The sequence below is a fragment of the Rhineura floridana genome, chromosome 10 (assembly GCF_030035675.1).
Source record: "Rhineura floridana isolate rRhiFlo1 chromosome 10, rRhiFlo1.hap2, whole genome shotgun sequence".
NCBI lineage: Eukaryota > Metazoa > Chordata > Lepidosauria > Squamata > Rhineuridae > Rhineura > Rhineura floridana.
The window spans coordinates 85,396,749-85,407,205 of NC_084489.1; the positions used below are offsets into that span (position 1 = coordinate 85,396,749).

Consider the following 10,457-nt stretch of genomic DNA (forward strand, 5'->3'; position numbering starts at 1 on the left):
GCGTTTGACAAGGTACCTCACCAAAGGCTTCTGAGGAAGCTTAGCAGTCATGGAATAAGAGGAGAGGTCCTCTTGTGGATAAGGAATTGGTTAAGAAGCAGAAAGCAGAGAGTAGGAATAAACGGACAGTTCTCCCAATGGAGGGCTGTAGAAAGTGGAGTCCCTCAAGGATCGGTATTGGGACCTGTACTTTTCAACTTGTTCATTAATGACCTAGAATTAGGAGTGAGCAGTGAAGTGGCCAAGTTTGCTGATGACACTAAATTGTTCAGGGTTGTTAAAACAAAAAGGGATTGCGAAGAGCTCCAAAAAGACCTCTCCAAACTGAATGAATGGGCGGAAAAATGGCAAATGCAATTCAATATAAACAAGTGTAAAATTATGCATATTGGAGCAAAAAATCTTAATTTCACATATACGCTCATGCGGTCTGAACTGGCGGTGACCGACCAGGAGAGAGACCTCGGGGTTGTAGTGGACAGCACGATGAAAATGTCGACCCAGTGTGCGGCAGCTGTGAAAAAGGCAAATTCCATGCTAGCAATAATTAGGAAAGGTATTGAAAATAAAGCAGCCGATATCATAATGCCGTTGCATAAATCTATGGTGCGGCCGCATTTGGAATACTGTGTACAGTTCTGGTCGCCTCATCTCAAAAAGGATATTATAGAGTTGGAAAAGGTTCAGAAGAGGGCAACCAGAATGATCAAGGGGATGGAGCCACTCCCTTACGAGGAAAGGTTGCAGCATTTGGGGCTTTTTAGTTTAGAGAAAAGGCGGGTCAGAGGAGACATGATAGAAGTGTATAAAATTATGCATGGCATTGAGAAAGTGGATAGAGAAAAGTTCTTCTCCCTCTCTCATAATACTAGAACTCGTGGACATTCAAAGACGCTGAATGTTGGAAGATTCAGGACAGACAAAAGGAAGTACTTCTTTACTCAGCGCATAGTTAAACTATGGAATTTGCTCCCACAAGATGCAGTAATGGCCACCAGCTTGGACGGCTTTATAAGAAGATTAGACAAATTCATGGAGGACAGGGCTATCAATGGCTACTAGCCATGATGGCTGTGCTCTGCCACCCTAGTCAGAGGCAGCATGCTTCTGAAAACCAGTTGCCGGAAGCCTCAGGAGGGGAGAGTGTTCTTGCACTCGGGTCCTGCTTGTGGGCTTCCCCCAGGCACCTGGTTGGCCACTGTGAGAACAGGATGCTGGACTAGATGGGCCACTGGCCTGATCCAGCAGGCTCTTCTTATGTTCTTATGTTCTTAACTCTGATCATAGTTCTTGCTTGCCTGGCTGGAGGACAGAGAAGGGTGTGTGAGTGTGTGTAGAAAGCAGCCAATTGTACAAAGGTAGAATTTACATGTGTTGCTCCGCCCACTTTTGCCTCTGGCCCCACCCACCACTGGCACATGGCCCTCAAAAAGTTGCCCAGAAAAGAATGCGGCCCTTGGTCTGAAATAGTTTCCCAACCTCTTCTATTAGGGGACTACTCTGGGCTAGGCTAGCAGAGATGCCAGCCAGCAAGCCAGCCTCTTTCACTTGGCTCCTGTACCAAGTTGCGACAGAGGGTGCCTTGCGCCCGACTTCTGCATCCTGTTGAGGAGGATGCAAAGGGTCTAAGGGAGAAAAGACTTCTTCAGCTCAGAGCTGTGCTCACTTAATTCTGTCTGCAATATTGTTCCCCCCCCCCCAGGATCTTGCTGAGGTCTGTAAACGTGATGGAGCAGAGAGGGATGAGAAGGGAGTCGATCGTGTGTTGGGCCTCGGGAGCTCAAGGTAACTGCTGCTGCTCCAAATAGCTTCAAGTGGTCCTCTCAAAGTGGAAGGGTTAGGCACCACCACCATCGTTCATGTCTGGGGGAGGTTTTAGGGGTAAAAGGGAGGGATCTTGGCAAGGTCTACAAGAGGGAAGGGAGGGGGCTTAGCAGTTGCAGTTGGAGGAGGAGGAGGTGGTTACTGGGAGGAAGGGCGGGATATAAATCAAATAAATAAACAAATAAAGGTTTAAGGGGGAGGAGTTGGGGGTAGGTGGGGGAATTTGGTGATGGTTGGCAAGCGAAGCGAGCAGGGACGGCAGCCCCTAGTATGTATGTAATTGTTTTAACTTTTTATATATGCAACTGCTTTGTATATGATTTTATTTCATAGGAAGCAATTCATAAATGAAATAGATTATGATGATGATGATGTTCCAGTCTAACTTCTTTTCAGGTATGATGGAAGCAGGATGATGTTTTCCAAGGAAGACAAAGAAGCTGCCAAACTGGGCCTTTCAGTCTTTACGGTGAGTTATTGACATTCCCACCCACCCACCTCCGTCCACAAAAGTGAGGCCACCTCAAAGGTGTTTGATGTCACTGGATGTCTCCCCCATTCTGCATTTGTCTGTGTATTCATAAAATATACTATTTTTGCCTTTCCACTGAAAAATGTCCAGTGTGGGATATCAAAATAATATCGCTTGAAACATATACAAATCACAAAATACTGTTTTGACTGCTGGTGGATGATGTTCTGTTAGGGTGATAACTTGCTTTTTTATTACCGCTATTAGATTTCTGGACTGCCTTTCAGGGCATAGAGGTGTACAAATTCAAAAATTAAATGTAACACATATAATCATGCAATTAAAACATTTCACACCTTAAAAAATGAGTAATAGAAATTAATCCCTGTACAGCAGTTAATAAAATACAGAATGAAATAAAAATGTTTTCAAAGTTTTTTGTTTTAAACAACTTGCTGTTGATGGAGCCACAATGAATTTCCAGAGGGAGGGAGTTCCATCGGTTTGGGGCCACACCCGAGAAAGCCCTGTCCCTGGTACCTGTCAGTCTAGCAGCTCACATCAACAGGCAAGAAAGCAGGACCCTGGTCTTAATGCCTAGGCAGACTTAGACGGGTCAGGTGGCCCTTCAGATATCCATGGCCCAACCCGTTTGGGGCTTTAAAGGCAGCATTTAAAATCGGGTCCAGAAACCAACAAATAACCAGTATAAACCTGATGTTATATTGGCCCCCACAAACATTCTTGCTGCTGTGTTCTGTACCAGTTGAAGTTTTTGCTGCAGGATGATCAGTTGAAACTCTCAGGGAGAGCTGTTGATAAGCTGAAAGATTTGAACTGGTTCAGACCTTGTGGTCAAACCATGGCTTAACCATCAGTGCTGTACCTCAGCTTCACACCCTTCTCCCCTCACATGCTCTGATTTCTTTCCTTACTTCTTGGTTCACAAAAGCCATCACTGGCGCAATATCCAGATAGCTCAGAACACACTTACTACAGACAATGGTTTATTTTTGTACCAGAATCTGAAACCATGGACTGCGTCACTTCAGCTTGCTTGCGGGTGGGGGTTGCATGTCTGAATTCTCCTTTACAGGTTTTTATTTTAACGGGGAATCCCTGGGCAGGGAGAATGGCAGGCTGAGCCTGTTGCCCCAGACATACCACTTTTCTGAGTGTAGGGGAGTTTCACCCCTGAGAGAGCATTGCATCCATTCCCCCTGAAGCCTGAAGTGGTACAGTCCAGCAAAAGCTCTGCCGATTATATAAACTGAGCAGAAGGGCTCTACTGTTGGATAAGCTGCTCACTCCCTCTCTCCCTCTGCCTAATAAGCATCTGTCTAGGTCATGTCTGTTTTGTTTTCTCTCTCTGCTACCTCAGCACCATCAAGCCGCAAACAGTCCAGAAGCTTCGGCTACTAAGAAGAAACCAGATAAGGAAGAGGAAACTGCAGCCATGGAGTGAGAAACTGCCCAGCTGTACTTTTTGACTCTTGTCTCGTGGCCTGAGAGGAAGGGCTGTGGCCACGTCCACACTATACCTTTAAAGCAGTATCATACCACATTAAAGAGCCATGGCTTCCCCCAAAGAATCCTGGGAACTGTAGTTTGTGAAGGGTGCAGAGCTTGGAAAAGTTACTTTTTTGAACTACAACCAGAGAGCTATCGCTAGTCGGGCGGTATATAAATTTAATAAATAATAAATAATAATAATAATAATAAATAACTTCCATCAGCCCAATCCAGTGGCCATGCTGGCTGGGGCTGATGGGAGTTGTAGTTCAAAAACGTAATTTTTCCAAGCTCTGGCAAGGGTGCTGAGAATTGTTAGGAGACCCTCCTTCCCCTCACAGAGCTTCAGTTCCCAGAGTGGTAATGAGGCCTTCTTCCCAAGGAACTCTGGGAATCGTAGCTCTGTGAGGGGGATGCGGGATATCCTAACAACTCTCCGCAGCACCCATCACAAACTACACTTGCCAGGATCCTTTTGGGGGAAGCCATGACTGCTTAAAGTGGTGTCATGGTGCTTTAAATGTAAGGTGCGGATGCGGCCTGTGTTTGGATTCGAGAAGGGGGCTAACAAACTGGAAAGGATGCTGAGGATGGCTTCGACCAGCGTGCTTTAATCCTGGGGCCCAAGATGTTGTTCCTGTTAGACTACAACTCCCATCAACTCTGACCATTTGCTAAGCTGGCTGGGGCTGTTGGGAGTTGGGTCCCCAGAGACAAAGTTGAAGAACACTGGTTTAAATGGCTTTAGTCATGCTTGTGGGCTTCCCCTTGGAGCATCTGCCTGTCTGCTGTGAAAACTGGAGGCTGGACTCAACGGGCCTTTTGCCTGTTCCAGCTTCAGGGCTTGTTCTAATGTTAGAAAGCAGAGAGGTGGCAGAAAGGAAGGCTGGAGGAGCTGTTCGTATTTAGCCTATAGTTTCACCATACAGAAGGGCCCCGCTTTGCAGCGCTCTGCTTTGCAGCGTTCCACCGATACAGCGGTTGCCAATTGCAGAAAGGCCCTGCTCCTACGGTGCTTGTTCCGGTTTTATGGCTTTTTTTGGGTGTCGGGCGCCATTTTTGTCAGTGTTAGTCAATGTGTTCCGCTTTGCGGCGGATTTTGCTTTACGGAGGCGGTCCAGAACGGAACCTGCCGTATGAGCAGGGCCCTGCTGTATGCTTTTTACAGTCAGACCAGGAGTCGCCTTCAGTGGAGATTTTCAGAAATGGTTGCCTTACATCAGGAGTGGGGAACCGTTGGCCCTCCAAGCGTTGCTGAACTGCAACTCCCATCAGCCCCTGCAAGCACGGCCAGTGGCCAGGGATGACGGGAGTTGTAGTTCAGCAATAGCTGGAGGGCCAAAGGTCCCCCACACCTGCTTTACATGCTGGGGATGCTTTGCGCATGATTTGCCCTGTCTTGGAGGCAGACTGTTAGGGATTGAGTGTTCCTTGCATGCCTTTCCAGCTCTGGCTCAAAATCAAGTTTTTGGGCCTCATGGTTGTGGAGAAACATGTGTATCCTACAGCCATGAAAAAGCCTACAGTAGGGCCCCGCTTACCGGCACTCCGCTTACCGGCATTCCGCTAATGTGGCAGCTTTCCTCCCCTCTTTTAAAGCCGGTTTTGTGTCATTTTTGTGTCATTTTCGCACAACGCACCCCATTAAAGTCAATGGGGTTCCGCTTTACGGAACCCGCCGTATAAGCGGGGCCCTACTGTACTGCCTTTTTAATATATTTAAATCTTGAATCCAAGAATGATGGTATGTGCTTGAAGGTAGTACTGCCTCTCAAACGGAGGTGGGGAATTGCTTATTTGAACGCACCCCCTGAATGTCAGAGGAGGAGGCTGGCCTTGAAACCTTCCCCCTAGCACATTAGCTTTGCAAGCGCCAAGAAGCTTTTGATGCGTAAGACATTTCAGAGAGGTAGTTCTTGCCTCTCTCCTCTCCCCCGCATGCATTTTTGAGTTGGTACAGTCTTAGCAGGGCCGTACCACAAACTTGCCTGCAGATTTGGATTCGCAAAACTTCAGTTCTGGAAGGTGCTCAAGTTCTGACTTGGGTGGGCCTCCACAGAAGGAGGAAGTGGCGGAGGGAAATGGGGGGAGAGAGAGAGAGAGAGAGACTCTTCCTATCGCTCTTTTACCATGCAGGCCAGAGGTCAGCAAGAAATCTAAAAAGGAGAAGAAAAAGAAAAAGCACAAGAAGGAAAAGAAAAAGGTGAAAGACAAGCACCGTAGAAAGCGAGCTGCGGCTTCCTCTTCCACCTCCTCTTCTCCAGACGACAGAGACAGGTACCACAGTGGCTCTTGTGGGTTGCAGCTGTGGACCTTAACGGCGTTTCGTGGTGCCTACCTGGAAGCTAAGCCGTTTAGCCTGGTTCAGATGCTTCTCCAGCCAGAATATCGTTGCCACATCCCCCTTTGTTGGCTAGCCGTAGAGAGGATCGTGGAGCATATACAGAGTACCCTTCTGCCTCAGCTGAGTAATGTCCCTCGGTTGGAAGCAGGGGACAAGCCTTCTCAGTTGGATGTCTAAATGAGATGCGCATCCAGATCAAAGGTCTCGTGGTGGCAAAGTGGGCCTGTGGTGGCCTTCATGTGGCACCTCTTACACACAGATTGCAGGAGTTTTCTCTCTTCAGGAAAGGGAGGGGGAGATTACACTGCCCAATCCCCTTCATGTACACCACATCCATACAGAATCCGGGGATTGAACCTGGGAACCTTCTGCCTGCAAAGCAGATGCTCTACCGCTGAGCTGCGGCCTGTCCTGTTTACCGATAAGCAGATACATTAGTTTCATGTGAAGCATTGTGGCAGCCCTCACATAGCCAGAAGACCACAAGGAGGGACGGTGGTGAAAGCAAGCAGCAGCCGTCTTCTTAACACTTGCGATTGGTTTACATTTTAACTGGGGAGCCACTTCTGGGTTTATGTTATGGGAGGTTGGGAAAAAGCCCTGCTGGAGCCTAGACTGTGGCTCTCCAGATGTTGGCCTCCCATCGTCCCTGGCCGTTGGTCCTCCTGGCTATGGAGCTGCAGTCCAATGACGTGGAAGGCCACAGGGTCCCCATCTCTGCCCTGGGGTCCCCATATACCCCATGCATGCTACCCTGAATTCCTTAGGGAAAGGCCGGCGGGGAGAACCTTTGGCCCTCTAGCTGTCGCTAAGCTACACCTCCCATCCTCCCCAGCAAGCATGGCCAATGGCCAGGGATAATTTGAGCTGTAGTTCAGCAACGCGAGCCAGTATGGGGTAGTGGTTAAGGTGTTGGACTATGACCTGGGAGACCAGGGTTCGAATCCCCACACAGCCATGAAGCTCACTGGGTGACTTTGGGCCAGTCACTGCCTCTCAGCCTCAGAGGAAGGCAATGGGAAACCCCCTCTGAAAATTCATTGGGTTGCCATAAGTCGGAATCGACTCGAAGGCAGTCCATTCATTCAGCAACATCGGTGGGACCACACCTGGTTTCCCACACCTGGGAGAAGGACTGGAACGAGGCTACAGGCGAGTAGGATGCTCTGTGAAACCTCTGTGCTTTGAATAGCCCCTTCTCACCCCAAATCCGTAAAATGAAATAGTTGTTGCAAATGCATGGAGATTTTTTAAGACTCCTTAAGGCTCCTTTCCCGGTGGGGAATTTGGATTTTGCTTGAGAGCACATAGGTGAACAATGCACAGCCCTGGCTTGCATGCACTCCTGGCCTGAACTTATGGTTATGAGGTTATAGCCAACCACAACTCCGTTGGGCAGGTGCATTTTCAGATGTTCAACACACGAGGGCACTGTGAGCTGCCTGTGTATTCAGGAGGCTTGTACCATGTCACAGAACTTACAACTCAACCTTTTAAGGTAGGGGTGGGGAAGCCTGAAGGCCTCCATTTGTGGTTGGACACCCATCATCCCTGACCGTTGGCCATGCTGCCTGGGGCTGATGGGAGTTGGGAGTCCAGCCGCATCAGGAGGGCCACAGGTTCACTAGAAGAGCCCGCTGGATCAGGCTGATGGCCCATCTAGTCCATCTTGGTCCAGCACAATGGCCAACGAGTTGCCCATGGGAAGCCCACAAGCGGGACCTGAGTGCAAAGAGCTCTCTCCCATCCTGCGATTTCCAGCAACTGGTATTTGGAAGTATACTGTCCCCGCCTACGGAGGCAGAGCATAGCCACCGTGACTAGTAGCCATTGATAGCCTTATCCTCCATGAGTTTGCTGAACGCTCTTTTAAAGCAATTCACGTTGGTGGCCGCAACTGCTTCTTGTGGGAGCTGATTCCATAGTTTATGCCTGTCCTGAATCTTCCAACATTCAGCGTCACTGGATGTCCCCGAGTTCTAGTGTCACGAGAGAGGGAGAAAAGTCTGTCTCTATCCACTTTCTCCACCCTTGCATAATTTTATACGCTTCTGTCATGTGCCTTTTCTCTAAACTAAAAAGCCCCAAATGCTGCAGCCTTTCCTCATAGGTTCCCCATCCTTGCTTTAAGGGCTGACTCTCAGTCACCAGCTCCAGCCTGTCTTTCAGCAGGGACTTAACAAGAAAACGCTTCTGGTCTACAAGTGCAGCAGTAATGTAACCTGCCTGGAGAGGATAAGGACTGTCGCTCCGTGGGAGAGCATCTGCTGTGTGTGCAGAAGGTCCTGGGTTCAAGTCTCAGCAGGTCCTGAATGCCCCCTCCCTGAAACCCTGGACAGCTGTTGCCAGTCAGTGCGGAGAATACTAAGCTAGGTAGACCAAAGTCTGACTCGTTATAAGGTGGCGTTGCATGTTCCTTGCATCTTAGGAAGTGAGGATGTATCCCCTGATACTCTGCAGCAGTGCCTCCAACCTTCTTGTAGCCATGCTGAAGTTTTCCCCCCTCTTGCTTGTGCCCCTGACCCTTTCCGTGCTCCCCTGGGAATCGCTGGCCGTTCTGATGATCTGACCCGGCCATTTCTGTGTTTGCAGAAAAAGGCGACCTTCCTCGCCTCCTGAGCACCATCCATCATCCTCCCGGCAGGCTGGAGCCAACCGCCATGACAGCCATTCATCACCCACCCGAGAAGAACAGAAACCACCCAGCAGGTGGCGCCACAACCCAGCCTCCTCCAGTAGCATGGAGGGAGGGACCCCCTGCGGCCGATCAAAGACACAGGCCCCCAAACTCAGAAGGAGGGAATGTCGCAGTGGCAGTGACAGCTGGTCCCCGTCTCCTAGAGGCAAGGGCACTGGGGCCCAGAAGCGGCGGCGGAGGAGAAGCAGGTCCCCCACAGCACACAGAGCCCAGAGGAGGCACGACACGGATTCTGGTGACTGAGTCTTCCTTTGAAATCCAAGAGGCTGTGGCCTTTGTTTTAAGGACACTACCCCGGCTGGATCTAATTCATGGCTGATGCAAATGTCCGTGTTCCTTTTGGAGTTGGGCTTTTATGTGTCTCCGTCGGCTTGCAGCAGTCTGGGGCCAAGGGAAGGGAGGCAACACCCTCCTCAATAAAAGTTTGTACCTAAAAAGTCCTTGTGAGAAACAGATCAGAGTTTTGGTACAAGGAATCTAGTGGCGTGACAACTCGTTCTTGAACAAACAAGGGTTTTGGAATGCTAGAAGCACATTTTTAGTTAGGACTCTTTTTCAGAGAGCCTTTTTTAAAAAAAAGAGAGATGACAAATGTCATGTGTGTAAAACCAAAACAGGCATTACGTTGATGTTTTTAACTCACTCTTTTTATTTTAAAGCCGGCTGTAAAGATGAGGTCTTTGGGGCAGGCCAGAATGCTGTAGCAACTCAATGAAAGTTGACTGCATCTTCGAGTCTGTGCTGATGCAGAAGCTTCCCTCTCAAGTTCATACATATATATTGCAAACAGGATTGCCAGGTTCAGGGCCTGAGACTGATCCTGTATCTTTAGGAGAAGAGAAAGTCAGCCAAGTGCCGGTGTTCTTGCAACACTGTAATGAGAAAAACCACACGGTGGAATTCTCCCTTCCCCCTGCACAACTTTTAAAGATACAGAAGACCTAGAGGCCAGGCTTGGCAACCAAGAGGTCTTCTGTATCTTTAAAAGTTGTGCAGGGGGAAGGGAGAATTCCACCTTGTGGTTTTTCCCATTACAGTGTTGTAAGAACACCTGCACTTGACTGAATTTTCTCTTCTCCTAAAGATACAGGATCAGTCTCAGGCCCTGCACCTGGCAACCCTAATTGCAAAGTATTGTAAAATAAAAGCAAAATGCAACTCCCCCACCCTCCCCAGGAGTTGTGTGTGTAACCTCAGGGCTTACTTCCAGCTTTTCAAAGATGAGTTTGACTTCTCCAGCAGTTTTTCCTCAGTTGCTCTGTGTCTTGGATCACCCCTGCCTCCCTAAGCTTTGCTCCCCTGTTTATTTGGGGTGCCTGAGATGGGCAGGGTGTATCTCCATAAGGTGAAAACTCGGGCTGAAACCCAGAGCGAATTCCACTGCCCCACTGACCTGGAGCCACCACTGGTAAATCATAATGCAGGAGGGGGTGAAGGCCAAATGTGGCCCTCCAGGATTCTCTCCTTGGCCCTTGGAACTTTCCCCAGGCCACACCCACACCCCTCCCTGGCCCTCTCCTCACCCTGAGTGTTTGCGCCTGGCTGGAATGTATCTGTGATCTCTGATTGTGCCTCTTTTTCTGAATGGGGACTTCTGCAGAAGACTT

The 10,457-nt window shown here is 49.0% G+C and overlaps 1 protein-coding gene across 3 annotated transcripts in view; it reads left to right on the top strand.

The window, feature by feature from the left end:
* C10H1orf35 (chromosome 10 C1orf35 homolog) overlaps window positions 1–9,290 on the top strand; it is an 18,630-nt gene extending 9,340 nt beyond the window's left edge. For all 3 annotated transcript variants that reach the window (XM_061587975.1, XM_061587973.1, XM_061587972.1), the window contains exons 5-9: window positions 1,703–1,785; window positions 2,221–2,293; window positions 3,678–3,757; window positions 5,945–6,085; window positions 8,745–9,290. In XM_061587975.1, coding sequence (XP_061443959.1) covers window positions 1,703–1,785; window positions 2,221–2,293; window positions 3,678–3,757; window positions 5,945–6,085; window positions 8,745–9,093 — 726 coding nt within the window. In that variant the 3' untranslated portion in view covers window positions 9,094–9,290. The remainder of the gene's footprint in view (window positions 1–1,702; window positions 1,786–2,220; window positions 2,294–3,677; window positions 3,758–5,944; window positions 6,086–8,744) is intronic.
* The last annotated feature ends 1,167 nt before the right edge of the window (window positions 9,291–10,457 follow it).